Raw genomic sequence first — 17,593 nt, 5'->3', positions numbered from 1 at the left:
GGATTTTATGACCTAGTAACTAAGATCTTTAGGTCAAGTCTTATTTTAATTTTAATGAAAGCTTTTTAAATATGAAAATGATATTATGAAATGAAATGAGATGAGGATGGTATGGGATGAAATATAACCTCAGGTGGTCATTTACTGACACTTTTTCAGTGGAGTTATTGGAAGATCCCGAGAAGTTACGTTCGGCGGTTTTGTTTCATTTTCCCACATTTAAACCTGAAGAAACACTAAATAGACAAAATAAAACAATCACACAACTTCACTCTTTGCGTTCCCGCCAAAAAATGGTTGAGCACACGTAAAATGTTGCGATAAAATATAAAAAAAACTTTGAAACGAAAAGTTTCTTTGCAAGCAATGAACGCAAAACGATGAACGCGGAGAAGTTTCAAACTACCTTCGCTATATACATTGCTTGCTCACTTGTTCAGCTTACTACACATTACTTTAGGTTCTCTAAGGCAATCGTTTGTCGTAGTACGCTACATTAATAAAAGACTGCTTAATCGGACTATGAATATGACTTTGAAATCTGAAATATGGAAATTACATGTTGATAGCAGTTATTACTGCAACGTACACTTGTCAATATGTCCACGGGCAACGGTAGCTATTCAGTTACTTAAAGGTTTGTGGAGGAACCTATGGATCGCCTAAGAGTATATCCGTAACTAATTATGAACTTAAATTATTAAATACTAGCGACCCGCCCTCGCTTCGCTTCGGAAACATTAAAACACACATGAAACAAAAAAAAAAAATAAAAAAAAAATTAAAAAAAGTAGCCTATGTTCATCAGGGACAATGTCGGCTTCTAATGGAAAAAGAATTTTTCAAATCGGTCCAGTAGTTTCGGAGCCTATTCGAAACAAACAAACAAACAAATCTTTCCTCTTTATAATATTAGTATAGATCAATACTGGTTCTACGGTACGCATTTACGTTGTAGATGTCACGCTATGTAGATAGCGTAAAGAAAATAACCTAGATATCGGCTTAGAACAAAATCTATCAATGTTTTCTGTAAAATATCTCAGATGCAAAATCTCTTTATTTCAAGCAAGAGCGACCAGAGTATGCTTTATGTGTGTACTGATGTTTTTCAAAATCGTCTTTTGATTTACATAATCGATAAGTTCGAAATATTTTATACATAAACAGCTTAGCGGAAATAGAGCTTTAAAAATGCAACCTTCAAATTTCCCTCCAAAACGTTTAAGCTGTCACGTAATGATAATGAACGGCTCAATTTGATTTTTAACATAACTGTCCCATCATTCTAAGCATCGAACAAAAACGTAACATAAAAAGAGGGTAGGTACCACCACCCTGCCTACTTCTGCCGTGAAGCAATAATGCGTTTCGGCTTGAAGGGCGGGGCCGCCGTGGTAACTATACTGAGACCTTACAATTTATATCTCAAGGTGGGTGGCGCATTTACATTGTAGATGTCTATGGGCTCCAGTAACCACTTAACACCAGGTGGGCTATGAGCTGGTCCACCCTTCGAAACAAAACAAAATACCTTACTGGTGGCGATTTACGTTGTAGTAGTCTATGGGCTCCAGTAACCACTGAACACCAGGTGGGCTGTGAGCTTGTCCACCCATGTAAACAATAAAAAAAACCTAAAAAAAATAAAGAAATATGCGAATCACGTACCTGACTTATGACTAAAGTTGGCATTCGATAATTCACGTCACATTTGCGACAGTCAATCTTCTTTGACCAAGTGAACCAAAATTAAAACTACTTTTACGTTTTATGTTCGTGTTTTTATTGTCATCATATCACCATAGATATCACTTAATATTTAACACATTGAACGCCATGTGTCCACAACTTAAGTACTTTCCCCGATATATAATGTCCAAAAATCGTTAAGTGTTTTGTTGGAAATATTGTTAATAACACAGAAACAATGTGCGACTTACCATAACAGTGCCTACCCATTACCTATTTTCCGAGAAATCTCAAATGACGGACACATGGCTCGGCCCACTACGCTAAACATGGTTTCTAGTCTAGCGTTCAACGTGTTTAAAGTGTTTCCATCAGTCATAAGTCAGATAATATGTATTATTTATTTTTTTGACATCAAATGTCGACAACACTAGAGCACACGTCATTACAGATCCTTCCGATCCATTAACGGTGCTTTTACATACCACAAGCACCGGTCACCGTCCTCGTCGAGCCCGTCGATTGCGGCAAAAGGTAAATTAACCCATAGACACAGCCCACTGAGTTTCTCGCCGGATCTTCTCAGTGGGTCGCATTTCCGATCCGGTAGTAGATTCTGCGAAACACTGCTCTTGCTAGGGCCAGTGTTAGCAACACTCCCGGTTTGAGCCCCTTGAGCTCACCTACACGTCAAGGAGAAGCTGAAATAGCCTCTCAAGGCTATCAGCATAGGTAGGGGGAAAAAGACAACACTTTCTTTAGTCGTCGGTGTTTGTACAAAAAATGAAAAGTACTCAAAACGTTTGAAGTAATTTAATGAAAATAAATAGACTATAAAAGTAGTTTTATCGACTCGCAATTTGCCCATGGACTTCGCCAATGCTAGTACCAACACGTGACTAACCTCTAGCCTAAAATACACTATGAAAACGTAACCAGTGCTGTACATAAGGTTTGGCTTTGGATTGGAGTTCTGTGCGTAAATAGCTTTGGTTTGTATACGAGTATGAGTCGTTATCTTAAAGGAAAATTAATTGTCTATGCAAATACTTATATTTATTTGGTTCCAAACAATGAAATTGTTTTATGTAAGTGTGATTGTTTCTTTTATTTCTTTAATGTATTAGAATGTACTGATTTAGCAAAATCTTCATTTATTATTATAATTTATTATTATTCCATGCTTTCTTATATGAAACGTAAATTGTAGCACGATTTATCTGAAATTTAGCGAGTAAGCTATATTCAAATAAGGTCCCAGTCAAATGTGAGATTTTAGTGACTTAGTGACACTTTAGTTAGAGGACTTTTGAAAGAACGCGAGAAGTCACGTCCTATGACTTTATTTCGTTTTCTTCGCACTTGTGCAATTTCGCAGATTCTAAACGGCTAATAACCTACCATTATTACGCATTTAAAACTGAAGAAAAATAAAACACAGGCACACAATAAAATTCCTCCGCACGCGTTCCCGCGAAAATATCGATAGATCTTTCTGTTTTTGTTTGGCACCCATGCAATAATATCCTTTCTGTTTTTAACATTTTTAATGTGAAAGTATGTTTTTAAGTCTTCTATACATTACTAAAACATATTATTTTATTGCTCACATACTGTGACAGCCCTAAACTATAACATGCATACTATTTTCTACAAGAAATTAGGTCCATTATTTAAGCATTGAATTTTATGTACTTTAAAAAACAACACACATAAATACAAGTTAAGTTTAAGACCGTTAAGTTATCACGAATTGTTTTTTTTTTTTCTTTTCATGGAATGTTATTAAAATTTAAACACATTAGCGTGCGTCATCGATACGGCTGCTAAATGTATGAGCAATAATAATAATAAAACATAATAGAGCTGCCACTGTTACAATTAATGAGATACTAAGATTATTAATACTATATAGCAAATGAATTTGCTGAGTTTCCGGAACGAAGGACAGATGGCGCGGCGGCTTATCCGAGGCCGTGGTCTTCGAAGAAGCCCTGCGGTGTCTCCTCCTGCAACAAGGGCATCACTGAGCCAGAGCCGCTCGTGGCCGCGTTAGACCGACCCATCGCTTTTCGGCAACGCGAAACATACACATTAACGTAAAACCAATCTAGTTTTCTTCTACAAAAAAACATTTAAGTTTATAATAATGTTTGGAGAGAAAGAACGGAGTATTCCCAAACACAAATCCTTGCAACGAATATACAGTAAATAGAACATGATAGACGTTAAAACTCACGAGACTTGTTGAGAAAATTTATTGTACATTCTAATTTAGATTTTAGTAGAAATAACAATCAGAGAAGCCACTCCGAACCTCTGCCCGTTTGAACACCATTGAGGGCTATCTCATTAAATCATACCTACCATTTAGTCATAGCCTGCAACTTCTAAAAACACCTTTAATGAAAATTCAATCTGCTGACATCATATTTTATTACATAAAATACCATACAAAACTAGGAAATGATTTGGACATGAAAAAAAATGTTAATCGAAAGTCATGTGGTTTAATTTTCGTTATCTTACATTATTTGATAGTATAATTTTATTATTATTAATTATAGTTTTCGTGCAAAGTCAGGAACTTAGGATTCAGTCACGCTTATCTTGTGTAGTTTAAATCTTCTAATGCTTTTATCAGTCAAAACAAGTATTATTACGTAGAATTTCATTACCACAAATCAATGAGACAGTTTAAATTTTCAGTTGACTAGGTCAAGATGATTTCCAAAGCAGGAATACTCCCGGAGTATACCTGGAGTCCGGGTATACTCGGGACTGACATATTCAGATTTAATTGATTCTTGTTTTTAAGTCCGCGCACAAGGCTTTTATTATTTCGAATACAAAACTAATATTTATTTGTTAATAAAATAAAATTAAATAAACAATCACCATTAAACTACTATGCGATATATTAATTCGGATTAAATACGTAAAATAAACTAAAAAAATCAGTAACAATAAAAATAATATTTAAAACAATGTAATAAAACACTTATTTGTATAAAAATAAACAAAAAATATTTATGGTTTTTTTTATCAATAAAATTATTCAATGAAATAGGTGGCACAGTTTGGATAGCTGTAAAATAATAATGCCGTACCATTAATTGTAATACAATCAATTTGGGTAGCGTTTACAGTTCAAGTTTGAAATGACTTCGATATCATTTTGGTGTTGAGTAAATCAAAATTCGTCCTAAAAAGTCGTCCTAACTGCGTACTAGTCTCGGCACTCGGTAGTTAATTTTTTTTTTCTTAGCAAATTTAAAAAAAAATCTGTCATTCATAACGCATTGTACCTAATTGACAAATATTGTTAAGAGGAAACGCTGGCTGTATTTATTGCATACAAACCAATTTTTCTATTTCGCCCCGATCATGACATTAGAGCAATTATATATTTGCCATAAACGATCGGCCATGTTCCATTTTTTTTTTAATTTTATTAATTATTAAATCTGATACATTAATAAGAACTGTTTTAGCGAAACAAACATGAAATTGTGATTTTCACATTTCTACAGACGAGCTGCACTATTATAGTGTTCTTAATCATGAAACTTTTTGAAATATTTATTCTTCTAATTTCTCCGCACTAGCGTTTTTTCTTCAATCACGTTCGATACGTATGTTTCTTACTAGCCACCATAAGTGCCGGTAAGCAAGCTTGTTGAACTCAGACTGTCAATGTTACCCAAACGAATCAAGTTTAATCAGATTGAATAGATAAACTACCGTACAAAAGTACTAAAGAATTTTTGTCTTTGAAAATTGATGATAATTTAGAACAGAGATGAGGTTTTAACAGGTGAATACGTAGATTGTGAAATATAGAAGAGATCGTGTGAATAGTCACTTATATACGTTAGATTACATTTAATTTTGAAAAAATTTTGAGGAAAGCACATGACATCGTTCATTGAAATAAAGACACTAACATAATTTCATTATAGGTTTTATCAAATCATTTTAAACGTTAATACTTACACGCTTAAGTTAAAAACCTATGTTTAAACGAATAAAATTAATATACAGTGCTAAAAACGTTCCATTTTTTCTCGTTTCATGGCACTATTGTCAGTAAAAGTTTACCAAATGTTTTTTTTTTTAAATTCGTACAATTATATTAGCGTTAAATAGTGTGCATGGACAGTTGGGAAGCGCAGGAAAGTCTTCGATCTTCGACGCGGGGCGTGTGTTAACCATGTTAGAGCAAGCCGACGTCACGCAGCGCAGCGTCCACAGTCTCGTCCTAACAAAACTCCCACCATAAACACGCGAGCATTTAACAACGTTCGCTTGCTTACAAGAATAAAAAACTAAATGTATCCATTTCCTTAAGGAACGCGTAATATATTTTGGTAAACTCAATGTGATCTAAAGTGAAATAATTACCGCTGAACGTATGTACCGAAGCTAGAATTTTCTCCTATATTACGTGTGTCGGAAGTATTCTCATCCGAGACAAGGACAAATTAACCTAGACACCCGAATGTTTTTTTTTAAAGTTCTAGGAATAGGTATATAAACTAGACTGACCGACAAACAAACAAGCCAATCACATAATACCACTCAGATAGGTACCATTTACCAAAACTAGTACTGATTGTTTATGTACCAGTTAGTATTATAAAGAATTTGGCTTTGAATCAAGATGCATAAAACTTAATCGATGTTGCACACAAAAAGCATACTAGCTATTTATGTAGACGCATACATTTATTATAGGCACGGAACCTGTATTTTTGCGACGTAAAAACATTATGCGGAAATTTGACAATGAGATAACATGCTGTTAGATTCAAGTAAACCACACCAAAGCGTAATATTAAATTATTTTATCACCTTAGACAAGTACTAAAACAGGATATCTGTAGCAAGAGTAAAAAAAAGTGACTTGTAACACGAAACATGGCACTGTTTGGATTACACAAAAAAAATCCGCTGTTTATTAAAAAACCAGTAACAGAGTTCATCAATTTAAAATTATGAAAAAATTAATTAATATTATGTCCATTCAAAACAGATTCTAATGCAACATGATTTTAAAAAAAAAAGTTACTCTTGCTACAGAAAGGGATAGGAAATGGTTCATGCAAGAAAACAGAATTTCCATATAAATTAATGTATTTTCGACAACTCATTACAATCAACCACCACATTCTGAGCGAGGACACTGTTTTACGCACAATCATCAAAATTACATTAAGAGAATTATAAAAAAAATATCGCTTAGTAATCTATTAGGCAGACAGTAAACTTATTCGATTAGAAAATATCAAATTAAACTTTTACCTACATTGTAAAATAGACCATGCGTATTATAAAATTCGAGGTTATTTTATTGAGCAAAATATTATTCTTCATTTAAGATTATCTGATTTAACTAAGAATTTAATATTAGTAAAGCAGTGTCCCATAAACATTACACAAATATTAAGCGACGAATTCCTTAAAACTTGGTTCTTTAGTTATTTTTAACCTCAATCTATCGAATACGAACCACATAAGTATGTAATGAATTTTGTAATTTTTTTAAGCGTTTCTAATGAATTCTTTATTATATGATGAGTATTTTTTTACTGTACATTATGTTAGATTTAGAAAAAACATGCGTGATTCATATTGGTGTCAAGCTTGAAAAGTGTGAAATAGCAGAAAATTAAATTTGTAAATAAATAAAGCATTTTAAATTATAATTAATACTGTTAGTTTGTTTATGCATAAATATAAATGGATAAAAATATGGCATTAAAAAGTATAACCTAAAAACTTAAAAACGTAAATGAAATGAAGCGTATAGGATTAATAATAAATATATAATTTGTTCATATAATATTAATAAGTTAGCTGTTCAGACATTTATTGCGTAAATTTTTCAACAGGTTCCAAGGGTGTGCATCAGTGCAATAGTCCATCGTTCAGATCCTGACCGGTCAGTGCATGCATATCACACAAACAAAACATAAAATAATTAGCAAATCGGATGGGATACATCAAGCTCAATATGTGTTGTACGGTTTTTCTTAAGAGGGCAACCATTAACTACGTGTCTTGACTTTTAATCAAAGTCCTTTCTGCTATTGTTGAAATAATTTGAACCATATGAAAGCACATGTAATTTGCTTTATATTATCAAGCCATGGAAATACAGAACAATTTACTTAATTGTGAATTTAAAAGGTAACATCAAACTTTCAATCACAGTTTTAAATAAGATTTAGATCAACTATCCTCCAAGGCACATGCTGTGTTAACAAAAAAAAACCTCTCTTCTCACTCCGAGTTAACGTAACTAATAGATGCCCCTAAGGGAAATTGCTTAAAGACAATCAAAGGTGCTGCCGATATCAGCATCTGAGTTTTGATTAATTAGAAATAAATTTTAATAATAGTTTTTTAGATGTACCTTCATTTTTACTAATTCTGTTAGAAAGCATATTTATAATATTATTTATCCTACTAAATATATTTATTTTCATTTGCAGGCACTAGTTAAGCTTCCATATTGTATTAATTATTTACTATGCTAATTTTTTATTTAAGTTAAGTGGTCCGCATACTTTATTTCAAGTACTTTGTTTAAAGTGCATCCTAACTAATAAAGTGCTTTTATAATCTAAAAAAAATAGAAGGCACCACTAAGGCTATTCTCCTATACTGGTCCACATTTACTGTTTTAATAATCTACTTTTATTTGTAGCAATTAACATTTTTACAAAGCAATAATAATTATGATATGTATGACAATTGACCATTTCATTATTTCACTGAAATTTATTTTTCATAGAAAATAAGATTTTTGCTAAACCTACTTACACCTGATATATTTCGGTCCAAAACTCTTTTCCTAATATTTAATCCTTTATCAATATTCAAAATAAGCATCAAATGAAATGAGCAAAAGTATTTACTGGACCCCGTATTGAGACCTTAATCTGATCTTATACACACCATGCTCAAGTATTATCAATCAAACAAGTTCATTATCCTGGCTACTGACCTCCTGCAGAAGATCCTGGGCAGCGATGGCTTTCAGGACATTCTTCTTGCTGGTTTCCTGTAGCTCTCCACCAAGAACCAGTTCATCAAGTATGAAGTAAGCTTTCTCAAAGTTAAAGATGATGTCCAGTTCACAAACCTTTAAATTAGAGGTTTATTAATTGCAAACTGTTTCGTTGCTATTGAAGGCCTATTCCCACAGGGATCATCATTTGTATATTGCATTGCTCCAGATCTTTAGATTAATGACCTTCTGGTAACACAATATCTTTGTGTTTTCAGCAGTCTGTTTTTTTTTTTTTTTTATTGCCTTTGTAGGCAGACGAGCGTACGGCCCACCTGATGGTAAGTGGTTACCGTCGCCCATGGACTTCAGCAATGCCAGGAGCAGAGCCAAGCCGCTGCCTACTGAAAGTCTGTACTGCAATTTTCTGATTTATTATGGTCTTGGTATAATTATATAAAACAAATCAACTAATAAATATCTGAGGTTCTAAGTACCTAAATACCACAACTAGCATATTAATTACTTATATTTATATTTAATAGACCATGAACAAATAAAAATAGAATTCATCACTGGTGGCAAATCAATGAACTCTTACATGGCAAGTGATCTCATAGGTATAAAGAAAGAAATCTGGTCATGTATTATTTGAGTAGACAGAAGTGAGGAACTACTGATTTTATACCACAGTTTTAAGAAGCAGTCACTAACTTAGGAAAGTTGGACTTTCTGAAGGAGCTGATAAAATTATTTGAGACTATGCAGTCAATGTTGACAATGTGTCTTTCGAAGCTAAGGAGTTTATATTGTTGCCCTATTAAGCCACATCGATATATTCGAGATTTTTTTATATTAATCATAGTTTTTGTTAGGATGTGAAAAAAAATCTCTAAAGAGGTTGTTGACCCTTTTCAACATACTTACACTGCCAAAATACTTGTCCAGCAGTTCTACATAGCGATGGATCAACTCCAAGGTCAGCAGCTCATTGTCTTCTTGTTCCATAGCACAGCAGAAATATAGTGATGCATATCTGTAAACATTTAATTCATTCTATACTTTTCTTTCCAATGTTAATTTGGGATAATTTCATGTCATATGTAAATTATTCCAATAACTAACTAAATTAATTAGTATTATTGTAATTAGAATTTATGCAAATTGTAGAATTTTTTTTAGTAATAAAATGTAATTATTTAATATAAGCTGCTTGCTTGATGAAATACAGTCACCACTGGTCATGCATCTACCTAGGAACAAACAGCCGTAAAATAAATTGTTGGCACTGCAGCAGTAAGGTCTCCTAGAGATTTAATTTTATTCTTTTGATAGGCAGCAAGAGAAAACCACAATAGTAAGGATAACCCTTGAAAAACAAAATTTGATTGGTGTCTAAGTATTACAAACCATAAGCGGGATTGAATGATCTTCAAAGAGTGCTACATCATTTAATAAAATAAAAAAAACGTTTTAAGCTTGTTATTGTTTTGTGGAGACTTGATGTCTCAGGAAAAAGGAACGCAAAAAGATTGAGGCGTTTGAAATGTATTGCTGGAGAAAGCTGCTACGCATTCCTTGGACAGCTATGAGAACCAATGTATCCATCCTCGAAGAGCTGAAGGTCAACAAGCGCCTGCTGACTATGTGCCAGGAAAGGATCCGGAGTTTCTTTGGGCACATAATGCGATCCTCATTGCACAGCCTAGAGAAACTCACAATTCTCGGACAAATGGAGGGGAAGCGCGCTAGAGGAAGAGCGCCAGCTAGATGGGTTGACCAACTCAAGGAGGTGACTGGAGGCCAGATATGGGGAGCGGTACATATGGCGCAGAACCGGACCGAGTGGAGAAGATTGACATACAGTCACGATCCTCAGCATTGAGGGAACGACCAGAAAAAGAAAATTGTTTTGTACTAAATGTTTTGCTAAATTTCTAATATTATGCAATAAAGTGATTCTAAAAAAATAGCCGAATCACGTCACTGAGACATCTAACAGGCTTGTAGAAACCCCTTGTATTATGAAAAAGATTTTTAAAATACCTTTTATACACAACTTTAACATCTTTCCATTCAAGGAAAGAACACATTTTGGGTTTTCGAGCTAGCACTGTGGTAATCAATTCTCTAGTTATTTTCTTCTTTAGCTTATCTGGATGAGCCACGTACCACTTCTGAAGCCTCAATTTGCCTTGACGGCTAAATAATAGCATAAACTGCATCTGAAAATAGTGCGACTTGGATTTACTTCATATAATTTGTTTTAAAAAACATTTATGAATTGATTGTATATTTTGCTTGGTGTAGTACTTAGGTGATTATTCCTTATACGTTTAAATTTTAGGGAAATTATTGTTGCGAGTATGTACTGAAAATATTTGGTTAAGTGATAATTACCATCTTGACTCCTGATTTTTCCTGTTATGTCTGTTACAGAAATTGGAATGTATTATTTTAATTTATTTGCAATACTTTATTACATTTTACTGAGACCAACGTTTTAGAGCAATTTAGTTGATTGTTTTATCTCTCAAATATATTAAGTGTATAATCTATGGTTTTATCACAATGAAATGTTCTACGTAATTTTTTTTTTAAAGGGAATTTAAGACCTGATAACTAAGACCTTCAAGTCATGTCTTATTTTAAATTATATTCTTATTTTTATGAAAAATATGAAAAATAAGAATATGGAGTGAAATGAAATGAAGATGATTAATTTGAGACATTAATCAACTGGGATGAAATTAAATAAAATGAGATGAGATGGTATGGGATGAAATATAATCTCAGTATAATGGTGGTCATTGACTGAAATTTTTGAGGATCCCGAGAAGTTACGTCCAGCGACTTTGTTTCGTTTTCCCACATTTGTACACTTTCACAGATATTAAACAGTCAATAAACCACCGTTGTTACACATTTAATCCTGAAGAAACATTAAATAGACAAAATAAAACAAATCACACAACTTCACTCCTCGCGTTCCCGCCAGTCTTGTAATTTAGCTTCTTTTTTTTAAAAGTATTTTATGACCTGGTAACTAAGACCTTTAAGTCATGTCTTATTTTAATTTATATTCTTATTTTTATGAAAAATTATAATATGGAGTGAAATGAAATGACGATGATTAATTTGAGACATTAATCAACTGGGATGAATTTAAATGAAATGAGATGAGATGAAATATAATCTCAGTAAAATGGTGGCCATTTACTAAGATTTTCATTTTTATTACACGATGTTATTTCTTCACCGTGGAAGTCAATCGTGAACATTTGTTGAGTACGTATTTCATTAGGAAAATTGGTACTCCTCTCGGATTCGAACACGAATCAACATCAGCATCGCTTCAACACGAATACACCAGACGTCTTATCCTTTAGGCCACGACGACTTCAAAAGGTGGACAGACTTGATTAAGTCATCTACGAAGTGTTCCCTTTCTGAATGTAAACGTACCGCCACAAAAAGAGAGATGGAGAAGTCTCTCAAAAGCCGCAACCCAGCAGACATATGTAACCACGACTACTCCGCCAGGAGTGTACGACTGAGAAGAAGAGACAAATTCCAACTTGATGAACAATTTTAAGATAGTTGTTAATGTTTAAAATGCTATGTCAGGATCAAAATGATTGAGTCTTGAGGGTATTTTGTTATCCAATTTAAAGCTATACAGTTAGCATTCCAGTTTAAGCAAAAAAAGCAAAAATAGGTGTTATCCCTATTTACCCAGAAATTGCGGTTAATGGGGACGAAATTAGTGTTAATAGGGAAAGGGGAATGCCCACTCTCCATAGTGCGCTAGGCCCAAGGTGGACATCAAGTATTACTTTAAAAATGGACTGATTCAAATTCTTAAATGTACTAGATATCTAAAAAATAAATTGAAATTGACGCCACTATTATAAAAAATATAATAAAAATAAAAAACTCGTTTTGAGGTTAATTTTCTATATAAATACCTCAAGAACTTTTCTTTTTTTAATGTTTAAGATGTTCCTAATGTATTTTTATCCAATTGTGGTTATTAGGGTATAAAAAACACACATACTTCTTTAAATATCTATATTATTCTATTTTTTCTTCATCTTCATACACAATTAGTAAATCATCTAAAAATAGCACAGGAGAGCATATACACGGTTTTAAATCTCGGTCAGGTTAAAACCACAATTCACACAATGGTTTTCAGCCGTAGTATGAAACGTTATTGATAAAAGCAAAATAAATCGAAGAAAAATCAAAACACATCCATTTTGAACGCAAGCACAAGCAGCTGAAGCAGCAAGCGAAGTCTCAGTCAGTCAGATTAAAATCAGTGTTGTCAGTATAAAGAAAAATAATTACATGAAATTCATATATCGATCATTTTTTTAAATAATCGATATTGGATTTATTTCTTAATCTTTTTTTTACGAGTACACATTATATTTTATTTTTAATGTTTTTGTTTTAGTTGTACATATTTAAATAACAATACAAGTTTTTTTTTATTGCTTAGATGGGTGGACGATCCCACAGCCACCCTGGTGTTAAGTGGTTACTGGAGCCCACAAACATCTACAACGTAAATGCGCCACCCACCTTGAGATATAAGTTCTAAGGTCTCAAGTATAGTAACAAGTTAAAGTCCAATGGGTACGTCTTTGATGTTATTTTATGTGCTTAAAATCGATTAAAATCGATTGATTAATGATAATATTTAAAATGATTTAATTATATGTTTTTTTTATATATGTACTTAAAATGTTTACTTAATACGTAAAAGGTTTTGAAGCTGGCAATATTTTTCCCGCAAAAATAAAATTCTTGTTTTTTTCAATAGTTACTTTTTTTAAACTACTTATTGTAAACTGTAGTGGCGCTTATTTGGAAGAAAGTAAATGCATATTTATTTATGACAAAATTAATGCACTAAGTATTTTTTCTCTAATCTATTGTCCGCTTTGGGCCTGAAATGGGCCGTCCCCTTTGCTAGGGCTGTCACTACTTGGTTTTAATTTATTTAGTTGCACTGACAAAGTGATCATCAATAAAAAACAATGAAAAACTGACAAAAGTACATGACAGATGTTACCTCAATTACAGGTGCAATCGACACTGCATTTACAACAAAAATATAAAATATATAACTAAAACTTGATTACATTTAATTACTTAAGATTATTTTTTATTTATTTGGGAAATTATCCGCGACAGATTTTTCCTGTAAGTTGTGAGACAATTATAAAAAATATCTATTTCATCTCTTAAAATTAGTTCAGTTAGAGTGTTGACGGAGACCGCGCTACCGTGGAAATTATTGTAGTTCCAAAGGATTCAGTTTAAGGGAGAGTAAGCACCTAAATTCGAACGAGCAGGCTTTCTTATATACGGTTTATATTTCTTCATTCTTAGTAAGTACTTAGGGGTTGATATTTTTATCTGGGTTAAGAGATTAGGTGTGTCGGTTATTCCATGGATTAATCAGGTGGATACCCCCACTCTGGACAAATATTAATATATTTTATTATGTATTACTTAGACATGTTTGTCCACCTTGAGATTTCATTGTTCTTGTTACATGTTTTTGCAAAACCGACTTATAGTAAGCGGCACGTAAGTTGGCAAGGTTTTGGTGTAGTGGGGGTAATGTCGCGCATGGTGCACATTGCAACAAAAAACGGTCACTTTTATTGCCACATATAATTTAATTTAATTTTTTATTTGCCGTAATTTGTTTTTAAGCCTTTGTGTTTAGAAGAAAGTTAAAGAAAAGAGAGGAATTCGTGAAGTGTGTTAGGTGTTATAAATAAAATACAATTGAAAGTTAAGAAGTTTATTTAAAAAATATACTTCGAGGGGTGAAAGGCTATTTGGTTTAAGCGACATCTAGGGTGATATTGAGTTATATACATATACGGAATCAGCGAATTTTTCTCCGTCGAATGATGCCGGATTTATTAAAATCAGAGCACTTTTTTGGCGTTTGAAACAATACTATTTTTGGGTTGTTTCCAAAGTGGCAGTGTATTATCCAACGTTGATTTTGAATATTTTTTTTAGTAATGTATTTAAACCATACAATGATATTAAGAGACGAGACATAAACCAGTTACCTTTTCTCAGAAAAATAATCCAATAAGAGTTAAAGCGTGTTTCCTGTTTCAATTTTTTATTAAGCAGTAACTTAAATCATTTTGACTTCTACCAATTACATGGTGTGATGTCTCTTAAACCATTTGTCCGTCACCCAAATACGACATGGAGTGTCGCTTAAGCTCTTTCAGCTGCATCTATTTTCCATGCAGGGTGCTACTTAAATCAAGTAGTTCTTTTGTTTCAGATATTTTGCTTAGCCGTTAAAACATTTTGGTCCTATTATTTTATTAAATGCATGTCGCTTAATACAGACAATAAAATGAAGTAATGCAATATGAAACATTTTTTCGGTATAAATAAAAATACGGGTCGGTCTTTCAATCATTAAATTTTAATATGATACATTTCATTCATGTCGCATGATACCATATTTATTTCATCTCCCAGGAGTTAAAAATCGTGATCTTTCAACCGGACTGCCGCGCGCAGGCGCTTCAGTCGAACTCCAGAGTGCATCGAGGAGTGACGTGAATAAATATGAAACCGAATCCTTGCTTAGAAAAAAACTGTCCCTACAAGTGTCAAGAAATAACCTCAGAAAAAAGGAGTGCCATATTTAAACATTTTTGGGAATTATCTCCGGAAAGAAAAAAGCAGTGGATAATATCTATGTCCTCTAAGCAATCCATAAAAAGGAAGAGATCCAAAGACTCTAATTACAGGAATAACACATTCTGTTATTTCATAAATGATGGAGAGGGTCGGCGACAAGTTTGTTTAAAGTTCCTCATGAGTACTCTTGATGTCACTCAAAGATACATTTATTATACATTAACAACACAGGAACTTGGTATGGCGAAAGAAGATGGAAGAGGAAAATGCATTCCCCCCAACAAAACATCTAACGCAATCAAAGAATCAGTAAAATCTTTTATCAAAAGGTTACCTGCAATACCATCGCACTACTGCCGAAAGGATAGCACAAAACTATATCTGCCTGTTGAATTTAAAAATATAAAAAAATTATACCGCTGTTATAAAGAAGACCTCATTAGTAAAGGAGTCGATGTTGTAAGTGAAAAAGTATTCCGTCAAATATTCACTACTGATTTTAACATTGGGTTTCATGTGCCTAAGAAGGATAAATGCATAAAATGCCTACGTTTTGAAGGACAGAAGCCAGAGGATTGTGCCGAATTTCAAGATCATTTAGAGGAAAAGAAGGCATCAAAGAAGCAGTTAGAATGTCATCGACAGTTAGGTAATGAAAATCCTTCCATTCTGTGCACATCTTTTGACCTCCAGAAAGTTCTCAATACGCCTCATGGCAATAACATGTTACTATTTTATTCTAGAAAGTATGCTGTTTATAATTTATGTTTTTATGAAAGCATCACAAGGAATGGTTTTTGTTTTATCTGGGGAGAATCTGAAGCAAAGAGGGGCGCAAATGAAATTGCTACTATTATACAGAAATACATAGAGAATGTGGATTCTCGAGGTACCATTACATCTTTTATCTTGTATTCAGATTCTTGCCCTGGACAAAACAAAAATAAAATAGTCCTTCCAACAATACATAATGCTTTGTTGCAATCGAACAATTTACAAGCAATTCAAATGAATTACCTTCTCCCTGGCCACACGGAAATGTCGGTAGACAGCATACACTCTACAATCGAACAATCCGTAAGAAATATTACTGTATGGGCCCCTTCGCAATGGGCTACAATAAGCCAGCTAGCAAGAAAAGAACCAGTACCTTATAATGTTGAAAATCTGACACACGAGGATTTCTTAAATTTTGATGATATGTCTGAAAAATATTTTAAGGGTAACCTTGTAGGTAAAATTAGTAAAATCCGTACAGCAACATTTAAAAAATCTCATCCAAATCAAATGAAAGTAAAATTTTCAATGAAAGATAATGCATCTGAAGAGATTATACAAATTATTGCGAAACCTAGAGCTATCAATCGTAGATATAATTCAAGTTTGCCGATTACCAAAGCCAAATACATGGACCTAAAGAAATTGTGTGTGGGTTATACCCAAGATATTTCATAAAGAATACATAAATCTACAACACTGCAATTCCAAAGATGTTCTACTGGATACTGATGCAGAAGATACAGTCGAAGAAAATGATTATTAAATACGTTCTTTCTTATTGCATTATGATTATTATCAAGCATTGGCTGTATTTTATAATTACTACAAGTTTTGTTTATTGATTTGATATTTTTTATTTTGTTTTTATTAGTTTAAGTTATAATTAAACAATATTGGTTGTGATTAATTATACTCTTAGTAAGTTTTATGACAGCCGATCTCAAGTAATACTGAATAAATAATACCTAATTATAGTTGATTTTCCTACATTCAGACTGAATTTACTTGATTAATATCACATCAGTAAAAGTAATAATACTTTATAATGTACAAAATACTAATACGTATTAATACTTTAACTGATGTGATAATAATCAAGTAAAATCAGTCTGAATGTAGGAAAATCATGTATAATGAATTAATTATAGTTGATTTTCCTACACTCAGATTGATTTTACTTGATTATTATACGAAATATGAATACTTTAACTGATGTTGTTAATTAATATGTTGTATATTAATCAAGTAAAATCAGTCTGAATGTAGGAAAATCAACTATAATTATTTATTAAATCAAGTAAAATCAGTCTGAATGTAGGAAAATCAACTATAATTATTTATTATATTATTATAATTATAGATGATTTTCCTACAGTCAGACTGATTTTACTTGATTATTATACAAAA

At 32.7% G+C, this 17,593-nt stretch overlaps 1 protein-coding gene and 1 pseudogene across 3 annotated transcripts; one reads left to right on the top strand and one right to left on the bottom strand.

Annotated features, from left to right (window-relative positions):
- Positions 1 to 2,490: 2,490 nt before the first annotated feature.
- On the bottom strand, positions 2,491 to 11,238 carry AP-1sigma (AP-1 complex subunit sigma-2). Of its 3 annotated transcripts, none has more exons than XM_028170309.2 (5): positions 11,108 to 11,238; positions 10,754 to 10,932; positions 9,635 to 9,743; positions 8,705 to 8,842; positions 2,491 to 3,701 (listed from the first exon to the last, which is right to left on the bottom strand). In XM_028170309.2, the coding sequence occupies exons 1-5, from the start codon at positions 11,108 to 11,110 to the stop codon at positions 3,657 to 3,659; spliced, it is 474 nt and encodes a 157-aa protein (XP_028026110.1). In that variant the 5' UTR covers positions 11,111 to 11,238; the 3' UTR covers positions 2,491 to 3,656. The 3 variants fall into 3 exon arrangements, with proteins under 3 accessions (XP_028026110.1, XP_028026111.1, XP_089584148.1); XM_028170310.2 differs by lacking the exon at positions 2,491 to 3,701 and adding an exon at positions 4,112 to 5,953; XM_089728022.1 differs by lacking the exon at positions 2,491 to 3,701 and adding an exon at positions 6,811 to 7,629.
- Positions 11,239 to 15,311: 4,073 nt separating this feature from the next.
- Positions 15,312 to 17,202, top strand: LOC149502780 (uncharacterized; annotated as a pseudogene).
- The last annotated feature ends 391 nt before the right edge of the window (positions 17,203 to 17,593 follow it).

This window comes from Bombyx mandarina, chromosome 06 (assembly GCF_030267445.1).
Source record: "Bombyx mandarina strain Sakado chromosome 06, ASM3026744v2".
Taxonomy (NCBI): Eukaryota; Metazoa; Arthropoda; class Insecta; order Lepidoptera; family Bombycidae; genus Bombyx; species Bombyx mandarina.
Note: the sequence above shows the minus strand (reverse complement) of the source record. Positions and strands in the feature narration are given on the sequence as shown.